Source organism: Triplophysa rosa, linkage group LG19, assembly GCF_024868665.1.
Source record: "Triplophysa rosa linkage group LG19, Trosa_1v2, whole genome shotgun sequence".
In the NCBI taxonomy this organism is placed as follows: Eukaryota; Metazoa; Chordata; class Actinopteri; order Cypriniformes; family Nemacheilidae; genus Triplophysa; species Triplophysa rosa.
Window position 1 is genome coordinate 3,950,157 of NC_079908.1, and position 16,259 is coordinate 3,966,415.

Here is a 16,259-nt window from a genome sequence, read left to right on the forward strand (position 1 = left end):
TGCAGGTATTTTTTATGTATGCAACATTCTGTTGTACTTGCACACGTAGGATTGAAAGTCACAATCATAACATAAAAGCTTGTGTTATCCACGCAAATGCCTAATACATAATATCCTACACATGTGCATATTATTACGTTTTGTTGGAATTAAATGTGATAACTACAATCCTTTATGTGATTCATTGTGATTAAATATATTAATTGACTAATAGTTTTTATTACATTGCAATGTAGGTATATTTCTACCAATCTGGAACTGCATACATTAGTCCTCAGTTTAAGGGCAGACTGACTATGCTCAATCAAGTCAACACAACTATGAACGCCTCAATCTCCATCAGCAACATGCAGCCCGCTGATTCTGGATCATACACCTGTGAAGCCCACAACATCCCTGACATCGAGGGCATCACTTCTGCTTCTGTCCTGGTCAAAGTGCTTGGTAATACATCAACATACTCTACGCACATGATCCTGAATAACAATTGTCAATTGTATTAAGCCTTAAAGGGATAGTTCACCCAAAACTGAAAATTTTGTCATCATAAACATCAAATCATATCCTCAGATTGTTCCAAACCTGTATAAATGTCTTTGTTCTGCTAAACACAAACGAAGATATTTGGAAGAATGTCAGTAACCAAACAGAACTCATCCTCCATTGACTCCCATATTTATTTTCCCTAGTATTTGAAGTAAATGTTAAAAATGAAAAAAAATATCTTCCTTTGTGTTCAGCAGAACAAAGACATTTATACAGGTTTGGAACAATCTGAGGATATGATTTGATGTTTATGATGACAAAATTTTCAGTTTTGGGTGAACTATCCCTTTAAGGCTTAATACAATTGACAATTGTTGTTCTAAGAAAGCTAGAAATTTATACAGATGTGGAACAATATAGGAAATGATGACAAAATGTTCATTTTTGAGAATTTTCACCTTTAATAGAAAAGTATGTGGGCAATGAAAAATAGGGTTGTCTGTGATAATAAGAAGGTGAAATCTTTTTAAAAACTTTTTATAATATTTTAAATATTAAAAAAATTAATTAAAAAAACTACGTATTTTGAAAATAATAATAAAACCTTATTATAATGTTTTTCTTTACTAAACAGATATATTTATGTTACTATATTTTAATTATATAAACTTCAGGTTAAGGCATTTTAAAAAATGAAATTGTTCATCACAAAAAAAATATTTCATTTAAAATTTCATTTTTAACATGTTTTTCAATAGCTTGACATCTTGTATTTAATTTATTATTTTAATGGTATAATCAGCAATATCAGAGGACTACAAATGTACATCACTTTTTTTAAGACTAATGATGATGCGGTGAACACAGCTTCTCGACAGTACTGCAGATGGTCAGCTCAGGTTAAGGTTAACATCCACACTCTCGTAGATGTGCTTTTACCAATATCTTAATATGTTTGTTGTGGAACCAGTAAAAAAGTGTTTTACTATTGTGTACCTTCATAAGAAACAGATTGGTTTCCAATGCTATCTGTAGCTCTCGCTCATTTACCCAGTTACCAGGACAAAAACAGCAGCCCTAGTAACCATGGTAGGGTTGCACCAGCCATTCGTAAGTTCTTTCATAAATGTAAACGTAAAGTCCACACTAGATGCTCAGTAACTACTAGCTAGTTTGTAACTAAATCTGTATGTTATTCGGTTGCACCATTTGGTCTTAAGGCAGAACGTAGCTAGTAGTTCGTAAGCTCTCCGTAAAGTAATGCGTAGTCGCATAATATGACGTTTACCTATAATAGTCCAATAGCTGCCTTTAAATTCGTGAGAAAAAGTTGTGTTGAAATGTTGTGAATTTCAAAACATTCTTGATTTAAACTTATTTTACCTCACATAATAACGGTAAAAAATGATTAACTACACTGTAAAACTTTATTGTAATTTCGCAGCAGGTTTGCCAGTAATTTACTGTAGATTTACTGTACAATTTTGTTTTAAGCATAAACATGCCTAGTTTATATATTTTTCGTTCATAATACAAGATTAAATATCTTGGGTCACTTTTCTTGTTATGTAAATGTATCGTAATTTAAGAAGTTTTAAATAGTTTTACAGAAAACAAGAGAAAAATTCTTAGGAATAATTTTATTTTTTTGCAGTGTTGATGTGCTAATGCCAGTCTCTTCTTGCTCATTTTGAATCTCAAAAGTCAAAGTGTTTTAATTTTGATTAAAGTAATTGAAAACAGTACTAATTGGAAAGTATATTACGTAGTAATTAAATCTACAGTAAGTTACTGGCAAACCTCCTGCAAAGTTTTACAGTGTATGAATAACATATTTCAAATTAGATTAATAAACAAATGCTAAAAACATTACAGCCTAATTAACGCAGTAATAAATGACATGTAATATGGGTGATTTCATTTTACTGCTAAAATGAAATAAAGATATGATGATTTTATTTTGACGTGCACAACACAGGCAGATATCCACACACGGATGCGTGCTAGGGCGGTTCTTGTTAGAGCCGCTAATAATGTAATGTCATCACATAATGTTCTCTATTTTAAAAGGCAAATGACTGTATATGTCAGCTTATTCAGTTAGTTCAGTGAGTCTGCTATTTTAATCCTACAGTTACTTCCGTAAATATTTAGTTTATACGTAACATTACTCTTCAGCAAAGTTGAATGGTGCAACTCAAAAATATTTAGTAGTGCGTAAGTTGTAACTTAGTGCCCGTTTAAGTCAAAACTAGGCAAAGTTGTAACTTACAACCGGCCCCAGAGCCGTTGAATATGAGAGTTACGACACTCGATCTCGCCGCCGTGTGGTCACATGGTTCATGGAGTCCTCAATTGTTCCAAACAAATCCGTGATGTCAACCTATTTCAATAGATTATAGCGGGACAGATAACAGCAACTATATTTGCATATGTTTTACTAAATATAGTAACACATTGTGTACAATAAATAGCCTACATACGTTGACTACATTTATAGCAATATTTTGTCTGGGGAGTAATATGAAAAAGATCTATAAATATAAGTCCTATGAATATAAGATGTGTCTGCCAACTGGTTAAAATGTATAAACATAGCATTATTTCACCAACTGGACAGCAAATGCGTTTGGGAGACATTGAAAAGAATGGGCATCAGTGCAGTGTTTGGAACTATTGGTCGCTCCATGACACGAGTTACTTCCGCATTCCATTCTTCCAATGGATGTCTATAGCTGTGTCTTGTTTTGGAAGGCTGCATTCTCCAGAGGTCTCATTTGAAGCCTGCTACGTCATCCAGGCTGTCTCGTTTCATAAAAGCAGGTAAGACACTCCGTATGCACCCTGCTAGTGGGACCCTCTTTCACTAGAAATCGGAGGACACATGAGGTGTATCCTTCGTTGCTAGAGATAACCCACAATTCTTTGTGTCGGCCAACATCTGTTGTTTGAATAAACGGCAACAGCTGCACATTCAATCAAATATGTGGTGTTTAAATGTTAACAGTTTACAATTTGTGTGCCGTTTTTTTTTATCTTAGCAGGCATATGTAGTAAACAGGTTTACAAGTGTTTAGTTATTTTTAAACATTTTAAAACAGTAAGGCAATTTTTTTATATTTGTTTAACTCTTTTGGCATTGTAGGGTAGAAATTAGGGTAGAAAGTAACCAACTTTTTACCTCTTAAAATCATGTAGAAATCATTTTAATTAATTTGACAGGCGTGCGAGTGAAACGTGTTGTCATAGCAACATGGTACTTCCTGTTTCCTTTTCTGCCAGTATGTCCTACAAAGGACATCTCGTATAATTCTAAGTTGAGAATCCTCTGTATACCGCATCCTTTAGAGGATGATACCTCTGTAGGACACAAGGACACAGCCTTACGAAATAAGACACAGCTTATGTGAGTGTCGGAACTCTGTTTTTCAACGGCTCTACTACTAACCACACTGGTTACCATGGAACTACTGCCGACTAGTCTCTTCATTGTCAGTGTTAAGAATTAGAACAGAAAGGAAAGATGGGTTACATGCTATTTTACAGAAGGAGTTTTCATTTCTATATAATGTATACATGCTCGGTTTCAAAACTTCACAAGCTTCCTCAGTAGGTAAAAGAAGATGCTGCCATCTAAGATATTTTAAGATGAGGTGTAGTCAGATTTTAGGGCAACATTGTGTGTCATGAATCTGACAGGAAGAACCCAGATGCTGACAGCAGGTAGCAACCAAGACTTTAATAAAACGAAAACCCACGATGGGTTCAAACAGTAAATAATAAAACACTAGAAACAAAACACTTCCCACGAGGGGGGAAAACCAATGACAACCAAACAACACGAATAAACAGTCCAATTCACTAGAAGGCAAGACAGGAACAAGGTAACTCGAGGCTGGGGAATAACTCTACACGAACTTTACGCAAGACTCTGCAAACATTGCAAAATGAACCGGCACAAGACAGAAAACATGAGGAGATTAAATAGGGGACCAAATCAGGAGGGGAACAGGTGCAGGGCATAAAACCATTACATAATCAATAATGAGAAAACAAGAGAGCGGGGACAAAGACCAGACCGGAGAGAGCACATGGCACGCCAAAACAAAGAATAGGCTTGTTCAAGTTGACCCATACTAGCCTGCCACCGACTGGCTAGATCAGCCAATTGCAGGCGGGGGAGGAGTAAAAAGACGGCTGTCAGGTCGGACACGTCGTGCTTCCCGTAGGGAGCTGAACCTACAGCAGACCACGGGATATTCATTTCTTTATCACTTCATAAGTGAATATGATAGGAATACCTATTTTATTGCATTAAGATCAGTACAATAGACATAAAATGTGATACAAAAATCAAATTTGTGAGTATAATCGTAACCGAGTGTGTCAGAATAGACACGCAACACATGTCACATATACACATATACATATATATGAACATTCTGGCCAATGAGAATAAAGTGTGTCATCATCGAGGCTTTCGCAGTCGATTTTGAACAACTGCAGCGCCTGACCTAGGTGGCTGGTCTCGTTTTGCTCTCGCGGTACTTTAATGGCATATGTGATCTTAAAGCGGCTGCAGCACGGATAAAAAAAAAAGTCTAACCAGAATGCATTGCGGTTGTCAGGCGGCTGCAGATTCTTGCGGCGCCGCATGAAGTCGAACGAGCCTAATGCCATGACTCTCTCCACACTAAACACGTGGGTACTGCCATGATCCTGACACAAGACTCGAAAACCTGAACAAGGGATCAGGTGTGTGTGTGTGTGTGTGTCTCATGCAATGCTGCAAATTCAACAACAAAGTCATATTCATTATATTACATTTAATAACATAATAATTTTAATATTATTTGTTTTTTTTTTCAAATATGAAAAGGTATGGAAAGTATGATTTAAGTCGATGTACATCTATATAAAAATGTTTTCTTTTACTCATTTTTTTTATTTGCTGCCAACACAAAACTCAATTACAAACTATTTGAATTGAAGAGATAGTTCACCCAAAAATGAAAATTCTGTCATCATTACTTACCCTCTTTTTATTTCCATCCTGTATGAGTTTCATTCTTCTGCAGAACACAATCATTTTTGTAGAATGTTGGCCAAACAATGGCTGTATCCATTAACTTCCATTGCAGAAAAACCAATGCAAATGAATGGGTACCGGCATTGTTTGGTTACCAACATTCTTCAAAATATCTTCTTTTGTGTTCTGCAGAAGAAAGAAACTCACACAGGTTTGAAATGACAAGAGGGTGAGTTAATGATTCATTTGTGTGTGAACTCTGCCTTTATAAGTGAATTACAGTAGTCTTCCATGTTCTTTGTGTTAGACGGGTTGTTTGTGCGCCGTATATACTGTATTTGCAACCTAGACCCTTTTGTGGGTCATTTTCATAATTTTTGTATCAAGGTATGATGACTTTGTCTTCTTTTAAAGAGAAACCATCTGTTCCCTATTGTGCTGTCCACGGCACTGTGGAGATGGGTCATTTGGTCACCCTCACATGTCACTCCGAGAAAGGCAGTCCAAGCCCTAACTACACCTGGACTAAACTCCAGCAGGGCAGGAGCAGCAGAGTGCTTGGCCAAACAGGTGTATCTTCACTGCAGTACAAAACCAATTACATTCAAACCATATGCTGAGAAATGCGGAATTTACTGTTTTGTGTGTGTGTGTGTGTGTGTGTGTGTGTGCGTGCGTGCGTGAGTGTGTGTGTGTGTGCGTCCGTGCGTGGGTGTGTGTGTGTGCGTGCGTGCATGCGTGTGTGTGTGTGTGTGTGTGTGTGCGTCCGTGCGTGTTTTGTTCTCTGTTCTAGACGTGACAACAGGGTTCATGTACATCAGAAACATCTCTGAATTTGAGTTTGGCGAATATCAGTGTAACGCATCCAACGTTGTAGGTTTCGCTACTTGCAGTATTGTGCTGCACACAGGTATTTACTTATCGCCTACACTAGCAGTATAGTCTATACTAACAGCAGTGATTCAGATTTACATGTACGTTAGCTTTACTGCATACTGATCATTGAAATTTATGTTTGCTCAGAGCTGAATGGTGGAGCAATTGCTGGGGTGGTTATTGGGGCAATTCTGGGAGCCGTTTTAATCGTCCTGCTGGTGTGGTTCATCACACACCAGCTGAAGAAAAAGAAGCACAAAGTATCCAAAGAGTCAGTATTACACCACCAGACACACAATCCATGCTGCTGTCATAGCAAGTTTTTCTTTACTTGTATGATTGTCAATATTTTGTTGGTCGTGTAACAAAACATATATATCTTTTGTCAGGAATAAACAACAGAGTGTAAAGTCAGTGGAATATGTGGTTGTTCCAGCAAAGCCAATTGAGGACCATGGAGAAGAGGAAGCCTAACATCCATTAATTTATAGTTAAACATGCCTGATGTTGGTGATCCTGTTTTTAGCAAAGATGTCTTTGATGTTATTAATTAATAAAAAAAATAAGATTTTCCCCAAGGTTTTCTGAACACTCCCTCTCACCACCAGAAAAAAAATACATGTGATATACAGTAAATACATGTAAATTCACATTGTTTTATTAACACCACAGTTTTGTGATATTACTGTAAAACATTTTTATATTACTGCATATCAGAAAATATTAGGATGAGATAGAGGAAAATATTTTAACATTAAAAAAGTACAGGTTTTATCTTCAAGGGACAATCGTAATGATATGTTTTTAACTTTCTTTGAAGTTTTACAATATATTATTTTGCAAATATAAGTGCTGCATGTCGCATGTCGAAAGCTCGGATGTCAAAATGAGCTGTTTTTCAGGAAATGGAAAAAAAATTACTTTTTAAATGATTAAATACTGTGTTTTCCAAGTTGAGAAGCACTTTTTTAAAACTTTTTATTGGTTCGAAAAAAATCACAAAATGTGGAGTTTTCAGAAGGACAGCAACAATTTGTGTGATTTAAATAGCTTCCTTAAAATGTGTAAATGGACACGCTTGACTAAAATATGTTTCCTTAAATCTTATGAATATTTCTTAAAGCTTATGCTTAACTGCTTGAAATTCATTTTGTGACAAAAATAAACTGTGCCTAGCAATCCATGTCTTTGTAAGATAAAAAAATATTACCATTTTTGTTGCTTTGTTTATTTAAATGAGTCAAGTCAGATGTAAAGTGAAGGAAAAGCAAAAACAAATATTGTTTTGATGATTTTAACATAAAATAAGGAAATCGGCGATAAAGAATCGCTGAATGTGTTAGTAGGGTATTTTAGGTGCTGTACTTTTTATTGCGGTGTTCATTTTTATTGAGCATTTATTTTGACTAGATTCAGATATGATCACTGTAAAGGGTAAAGTGAGTAGTTTTTTATATTACGGCATAAAATGAACACATGTCCATGTAAACTTGTTGACATCCTGTCAAAACCATAAAATACCGCTGCTGAACAAATTCTCCTGCTCCCTCAGATAATAATGCATGAGGAAAAACACGAACAAATCTCATTCTCATTCTGTGCTCCTCTTGATCTTAGCAATCCATCTCTTTTTCTGAGAAAAAAAAAAGAGTAATGAAATGACACAAGAGGACGGGGAAAGCTCCAATTATTGTGCAGATGGATGTATCTATATGGCATGGTTTAGTGTGGCTTAGCCATTTTCTGAATGATATCATGCCCACCGTGTTCATTAAGTGGCTGCCATTTGAATCAGTGGGCACTGAAATGGATTGGCAACAGATGGTGAAAGGATGTGACCGTTAACACAGTTGCTTAGTAACACAATCAGCCTCTGAAATGAGAGCCAGAAGCTCCTTTGCATTTTTCAATGGTGGGTGAGAGTACAATTGGCTCCCATCGTACACAAGGAGCTTGTGTGAATTAAAATCTCTGCCATGTAGACTGTGTGTGGAGTCGCATAGTCATGTTTTTTGTGCACGTAATTCCTCTATTAAAGAGGCAAACATTAATTTTGATTTTTTTATTTATATTTCATATTATTCCCATAAGTCTTTGTAAATTAATGTTTGATTTTCTGCATAGCTACCAGCAGAGGGGGCTGTACATATGTTTACTACACACCGTGGGCATATTTTGATAATTCCTGAAAAGATCAAGTACTGCACAAAGAGCTTATTCTTACACATAATAAACCCTACCGTACAATTCTCTTACTATTTAAGTCAATTCATTTAAAAAAATCATAGGCAGAAAGTGGGAGTGCTTAGGTTTAGGGTGGGGTTAGGGGCTTCAAAATATCTTTATAGGGTATAGCGAACAACCTTAAACAATGGAGTCCAGAGTAAGAACATCCAGTAAGAACTGGATATCAACCCAGTTTCAAGGCAGTTTGTGGCATAGGCACGAAATTTAGGATCTAATTTAGAATTTTCGTGCCACTCAGCACGACTTTTTGTACTTCACCGCGTGTGTATATACATTTATATATGCATAACCTGATATCAAAGGAAGTCGTACATGTTTAAGGAGGTGGCTAACCCCTTACCTCACCCAAACCCTAAAACCCTAAAAATGCAGCTGTAAAGGCTAATTCTGTTAAAATGCGAATTCTACGAGCTGGCAAAGCAATGATAAAAGCCCATAAACCCGCCCCTAAACCTAACGTCACAGGGGCAAAGTACGAATGAGATCGTAGGAATTTACCCGAATGAGCCACCTCGTGAAACAGGTACGAATTCCCATCAGATTGCATTTATATACGTATATTCATACATCTGAAAGACATCACATTTTAAAATATGTTAGATTGAAAATCATGCAGGGTGACACAAAAAAGTTGTGCTGAGTGAAAAGGAAAAAAATGGGAAATTCTTGTATGAACACGAATCAATAGATACATTTCTTGACATTGTCACAAATTCCTGTGAGATATAAATGGTCAAAATAGCGTGAAGAAAAACAGGCCGCCATTTTCTTGTATGTGTTTATAGGCTGTCTTGCCCTATCTAATATGGCGGTACTGTTGAACTGTTGAATTTGCCTACAATATAGTATGTAGAACGTGAACTGGCCGTTTTTGAAACGTGATGTTGTTTGGAGAATGTTCATATTGTTCCAGGAGTTTTTCAAAAAAGGAATGACAAGACAGACATCACACCCTGCATGCTCTTTATTTCAACTCTTCTGAAGCCATAAAATGTCTTTCTCAAATGAACTGGAGGAAATGTACATGAATTGTTGGGTAACACTTTACAATAAGGTCATATTTGTTAACTAAAGAAAATGCATTAGCTACAGTAACAATTTATTAGACTAAATATAAATATAAACAGATTAATATTTAGCAAATAAAGTTAACTAATGTTAACAAATAAAACCTTATTGCAACGTATTCCTGAATTTCCACAGAAAATCGTTTGCTTTGCCAGATCAAATTCCGATGCACCCGCAAACTTCGTTGACGCTTTCGCTTCGAAACCAAATGAGGATAAAAGGTAAGGAATCACTTCACTTGACCTCTGTTGTGCCAAATTTAAATGTCCAAAATACAAAAGTTGTCGTCACTTTCCATAGAGCGCCACAGAGATTATGTGTTTTTGCATGCAAATAAGCAAGTTAGCATTTTGGCACTTCCGCTTCCATCACCCCAAAGTCAATGGCTTTTTTGAATGGGTTTTAGGCCCATTCAAAAAAACTTAAATGACTAAAATAAGGTCTGTGGTTATAACCAAAGCTTAAACAATTTTCACTTTTTATTCTATGACAAAACAAACATTCGTTCATCATTTACTCACTCTCATGTCATTCTAAACCTGTATGACTTTCTTTCTTCTGCAGAACACAAAATAAGATATTTTGAAGAATGTTGACAACCAAACAACACATGGACACATAAGCACCTTGACATTTCTCAAAATACCTTTTGTGTTTCATTATATATATCACTAATGGTGGAGAACATACTGTATACGTTTTGGACAAACATGTTTTGAACTTGTTTATTTGTTTACTTACAACAAATGCAAAAATAATTTATTCAGATATTAAACCGGGAGAAATACATTTCTTGGCACATGAGTTTGTGAGTGATATAGATAATAAAGACCATTTCATTTTTCAAAAGCTGTTCCCTTATGTAAACATGAGAGGTGGGGTAACAGTTAAGGGCCATACATTAAAAATCCATACAATAAACAGATCTGTATACAATACCACCTAGTTCCTCACCTATTTATCTTTTTTTTTCTTCCAAAATTACAGTGTGTATTATCAAAATGGTAAGCAATCTGAGCAAACAAGTTTTATAACTCGCCCACACATTCAGGAAAAACTTTTTATCAATGTTCTCCCCAATTTAATAACACTTTGCTCTTGTGATCTGACTCATATCAGAAAAGAATGACAGCTCTGAGCCTCACGCATAGTTTACTAAACGTATGAATCCGTCATACCAGCTGAGAGGCTTTTCGGTGTTGATTTGAGGTGCATGATATGCAGTCCTTGCATGAAATTTGAAAGAAATAAGAGAAATATGTAAATAAAGAAAAAGAAATATGCAACAATAGTAAATACAATAAGTAAATGAAACAATCATATAATAATAATTTATTTATTTAGTTGTTTCCATAAACTGTTATAATAATAGATTACAGGCATATACACACACATAAAGATAAACTACGATGTAATGCATTTTACAACACAAAACCATATGTATCATTTTATATATTATCTCTAATACAATACAACATTCAATGATGGCTGTTTTAATAACTCATAAACCAATAAAAAATAAATAAATATAATAAATGAAACTCGATAAAATCAAAGAAAAATTCGAGACATTTTAGAGATTTTTTTTTCAAATAGTCTCTTTTTCTGTGTAACTTGGCTTAACATGATATCAATGGACCAGTGTTTCCACAGACATATGTGTATTTTGCATTCTTTTCCCTTTTTGTTTCATTCTCCCTTTTATTTTTATTTGTCATTCGTTATAATGCTAATGTTTCTAAAATTAATAAAACCGCTTTGAACCATCATTAAACTAGATTTTCCCCAAATTGCTTTTAGTTTTAAACAGATGCTCAATGTGGCTAAGAAATATATAGGCTAACTAACTCATCACCGCAAAAATGGGTAACGCATATAACAGGGCTCATACCACAGAGGAACGATGACATCTAATGAGAGAGCCACGACATTTACAAAGGTCATTTTATTTGTCTCATTCTTAACTAGCATAAATAAAGGTCATGATCTCTATGAATTAGTAATACTGTTTCAACAAAAGCAACAGCATGAACAAAATTTTAATATGTACATAAACATAATCTTATACAGCTTCAATAAATCTATTCACAAATATACACTAAATGCTACAGTCAATATACACATGTGTTCTGCATTTACAGAAACACAGGAGATGCTGAAAACCATACAGCACCAGTCAAATTATGATCGTTATTCATGTTTTCCACATTTTAGAATAATAATGGAGTAATCCAAACAAAAAAAACTATGCATTGTAAAAGAAATTGTTGGTTCAACTTAAAGGGGTCATATCACACAGCTAAAACGAATATTATCGTTTGTTTTAGATGTAATGCAATGTGTATACAAAATTTAAGGTTCAAAAACGCTGTATTTTCCACATACCGTGCATGTTTGTATCTCCTCTTTGCCCGCCTTTCTGGAACGTGCAGATTTTTTACAAAGCTCATCGCTCTGAAAAGCGAGGCTATGATTGGCCAGTTAACCAGTGCGTAGTGCTTGGTCGAATACTGCAAGCGTTGATGGAAATGTAATGCCTCTTACCATATTCGGAACATCAGGTTCCAAAGCAATTGTACTGACAGGTGATAAAATGTAATCGATACTTCCTTAGATCATTTCGAGCCCGAATCTGATACGGAAAATGAAGATAATCAAGCCGATACACCAACTTTGCCAGCGCGACTCAGCAGGATGTAAAGGATTGGTAAGGTTTTATTAAAAAATATATTATGTTAAAGAGTTAAAAACTACAGCTAACTGTTTTACCTTTTATATACGAGGTTACAAAGACTATAAACATACAACCATATACATCATACAGAGTTTGTTTGAGATAGAAACAAGCATTAGTTTTTAGTTGTCTCATCTTTTGGCAGGGCAAACAAAGAGTTTTTCTTTTTGCAACGAAACACACAACATCTCCGCGGCATGGCTGCGACAGTGACAATACAATGAGACTTACAGGTACGCCCACATTACTTGCATTTAGATTTGGGCGGTCTTAGTCAAGTCATGTTACAAAGTGACGTACATTCGCCGGGGTGTGGTTACACGAGGCGTTTCAGGCAGGTCTGGGTGAGCATTCGCTTTTAGATAGAATGCATCTTTTGTTCCGACATTTTAATTTTTGCAATTTTACGTGTGTAATACATGCATGGGCAACTTATAACACACCAAAGACACAGCCATATGGCCCCTTTAAATAAATTACCTAGTTGCCTTAAAATTTTGAGTTAATTCAACTTGAAAATATAAGTCAACTCAACGAGTTTAGTCAACTCAACGAGAAATTAATTGAGTTAATTAATTAACTAAAAATTTTAAGGCAACCAGATAACTTGGACCAAAAAAGAACAACAAGTAATTTGGTAACTACCCAAATGGGTGACCAAATAAGCAAGACATGATTTTTCTTTTTCAAATCAGTCAACGTGTAGTTTTTAATCAGTTAAGCGAATTTATTTTGTTGAATAACTTAATTGTTTATCCTTAGTTGTCACAAGTCTCAAATGACTCCAAAGGGTCTGTTAACCTAAATTTCAGTGAGCGAGCGGTTTATGCTGATTCATCTTCTGTTTAAAGCATACATATTTTTAAACTTGCCCTGTATGGCACATAAAATGGTTTTCCTGTATGCGCTAGACAGGAAATAATAGATAACTGGGTCTAGGCAGCTATTAATAGTGGATAGAAGCAAGGTGCTCTCATTTAAGATGTGCAACAACTGTTGGCTCTGAAGATCTCCAATCACATTCATTTGAGCCAGAACGTACGGTATGCGTATCATATGATAAGGCACGAAGCACACCGTGAAAATGGCCGGCACCAAGAAAGTCTTTATGATGACCTTCTTTTTTCGACTTTGTCCCTTAGGGTCGCCGTTTCCAAGGGACATAGTCCTGAGTTTATTGGTGATCTTCACATAAAAACAAAGAAAAGCCAGGTAAAAAAACAAAAACAGCACCACGGTGGTCAAGTTAATAACTCCGCCGACAACCCCCTTGCTGTGGAAGTGGAAGCAAATCTTGTTGCACGGATGTTTCTGGTCGTTGCTTGCCAAGAAGGGGCTCATTCCCAAGATGAGGACCACCCAGATGGTATAACTCACCATTTGGCTCCACCTCGTCTTTTGGATACGGAAGACCCACACGGGTTTGATGATTTTCAGGTAGCGATCCAGGCTGATAAGACTGAGGAACAGGATGCTGGAATACATGTTTATATAAAAGAAAATGCCCACCACCTTGCACATATAAAAGGGTCCTTCTTTATTGTGGTAGTAGACACGCAGCGGCAAACACAGGACCAGGAGGGTGTCTGCCAACGCTAGGTGACGCATGTACACGGCCATCGAAGAATCTGCATGCCGGCGGAGGAAAAATATGTAGAAGGTGACGGTGTTGCAGAGAAGTCCCACACAACAGATGATGATGTAGCCAATGGGCAGGAAGGGAGACAGTGTGCCGTCATGGATCTGACAGGTTTCGTTGGTGGTAACATTGCCGTCGTGGGACATCTTGACAGCCAAAAGCTGCTGTACACTTCCGAGCCACTTTGAACGTCCAGAAACAGAAGATCCTAACAACCAGAAGAGAAAGCATCAAAGCATGTTCTGCTGTTTGGCACAGATTTGTATCAAAAACTGATAAAAAATGTTTGCTTGACAAATGAATGTCGTTCTTACCCGTGTGACTGGTTGACTTTCTCTTGAGCAGAAATGAAGATGTGAGCAAATGCAGTTTCTGCTCAGAAACTCCATAGCACCCGTGCAGGAAATTATTTTCATGTGTGACGTTGCATCTTGGTCGCTGTGGTTGAAAATGATGCTAACCCCAGCAGAAAAAGCACACAACCCACAGCGCTACAAAGATTGCATTGAAAATGCTTACCTCACTTTTCTCACCATTCTCAGAGTCCAGGAACTGAGTTTTGTTATTTAAGTTTCCTAAAGATTCGGAATTCAAGTTGTCTTTCGCTGTATCAAACCGAGGCAGAATTTCAAGATGGCTGCCTCGGTTTGGAGCTCCCTAGTTTTTTTTTACATTTTTGTATTTACTCCATCTTTATTGTTATATGTCGTATTTCAATAGAAGCTTCAAGAATAAACAACTTGCACTCTCTGGCAAAATGCTACTTCTAATTCTGATTAAAATAAAGGTTCCTCAAAGGCTTTATGTCTGGGTGGTCCCATAAAGAACTTTTAAAGCAGGGGTTCTCAACCTTTATTGACTCCAAGAATAGGAAAATATGTTATATTAATATTAATCTAAATATGAATCGCAATTAATTGCATCCAGCATAAAAGTTTGAGGTTACATAATTTATGTCTGTGTACTGTGCACATTAATTTTGTATTTAGAAAAACACACACATATATTTCAGAAAACTGAAAAAAATAAACATTTATAATTTAAATTATTGGTAAATATAAATAAATACATGTCAATATTTACAAAATATGTATACATGTATGTACGTGTTTATAAATACAAAATTAACATGCACAGTACACATATTAAGTAAATACAAACTTTTATTCTGGATGCAATTAATCGTGATTTATGCACTATAAGTCATAATCGTCATCACACTGATTCAAAGACTGATTCAGACAATATGTGCTTCCCCCCTGTTTTTGTCTGTGGGTTAACATAATAATTAAACATATTGGGGTGGTTTCGGGATTATCTTAAACCAGGACTACGCCTTAGTTAAATTAGGATATTTAAGTTGTTTTCAAAAACATACTTTACAAAAAAACATTACTGGTGTACGTCTTGAGACAAATCAATCACTCACAACAGGATCCCGCCTTCCTGGCAGTTATTTCTCTTGTTCTGGCCGACGGGATCATAACAGCCCCATTTCTTGTGTTTTGTTTTGGAAGCCATGTGACCTCCCGTCCTCCGCCTAAACCTTGCCCCCTCATTTCCTTATTCATTGTCCCATCATTAGTTTACCCCTTTCACCTGTTGCTCTCGTTACCTCCCCTTAGTTTCATACCTTTAAAGCATGTGTTTTCTGTCTTGTGCTGGACCGTTTTGTTATTCCCCTGCCACGTCTTGTCACTACCGTAAGTGCTTCAGTTAAAAGTTTAGTTTTGTATTTATCCTGTTATGGTCTGGGCCTGTATTCTTAAAGCTTCTAAGAATCCTCTATGAAAGCTCTTAATTTAGTTAAAAAACTTCTACGTGGGAGTCTTAGCTTAAAAACGATTCAGGACCAATCTGAGAGAAACTCTGAGCAAGGAAAAGACAAAAACTTTTATCTCAGTGAGGAGGCGGGGCTGACCCCGTTGCTATGTATGACACAGTCTTTTATAGACTGTGAGTGGTTGGTTGACCAAGAAGGAAAAAAGTGCTTTAAGTATAGGGTCGTACGGAGCCCGTCTAGTCACCCCTCGGAGAAAAAAAACAAGACCCGCAAATCCGTGGCAACAGTTTTGTAATTCGTTCCCTCAGTTTACAAAACCGTGCTCTCGGATTAATAAACTGTACCCACGAGTTTACAATCCGTGCTCTCGGTTTTGTAAACCGTCCCCTCAGTTTTT

The 16,259-nt window shown here is 36.3% G+C and overlaps 2 protein-coding genes across 2 annotated transcripts in view; one reads left to right on the plus strand and one right to left on the minus strand.

Moving 5' to 3' along the window:
- The window catches only part of LOC130570587 (V-set and immunoglobulin domain-containing protein 1-like), a gene marked incomplete at its 5' end in the record, with an annotated part of 29,420 nt that extends 21,821 nt beyond the window's left edge, over positions 1 to 7,599 (plus strand). Inside the window, 5 exons of the mRNA XM_057360949.1 lie at positions 237 to 444; positions 5,930 to 6,085; positions 6,309 to 6,425; positions 6,539 to 6,662; positions 6,781 to 7,599. Of these exons, the coding sequence (XP_057216932.1) occupies positions 237 to 444; positions 5,930 to 6,085; positions 6,309 to 6,425; positions 6,539 to 6,662; positions 6,781 to 6,865 (690 nt within the window). The remainder of the gene's footprint in view (positions 1 to 236; positions 445 to 5,929; positions 6,086 to 6,308; positions 6,426 to 6,538; positions 6,663 to 6,780) is intronic.
- Positions 7,600 to 11,088: 3,489 nt separating this feature from the next.
- gpr34l (G protein-coupled receptor 34 like) lies at positions 11,089 to 14,710 on the minus strand. Its single transcript, XM_057360683.1, has 2 exons — positions 14,394 to 14,710; positions 11,089 to 14,287 (listed from the first exon to the last, which is right to left on the minus strand). The coding sequence occupies exon 2, from the start codon at positions 14,223 to 14,225 to the stop codon at positions 13,275 to 13,277; it is 951 nt and encodes a 316-aa protein (XP_057216666.1). The 5' UTR covers positions 14,226 to 14,287; positions 14,394 to 14,710; the 3' UTR covers positions 11,089 to 13,274.
- Between the last annotated feature and the right edge of the window lie 1,549 nt (positions 14,711 to 16,259).

What these genes read in the sequence shown, in the direction of transcription:
- gpr34l (XM_057360683.1), bottom strand. Translation starts at nt 14,225, where the DNA reads ATGTCCCACGACGGCAATGTTACCACCAACGAAACCTGTCAGATCCAT.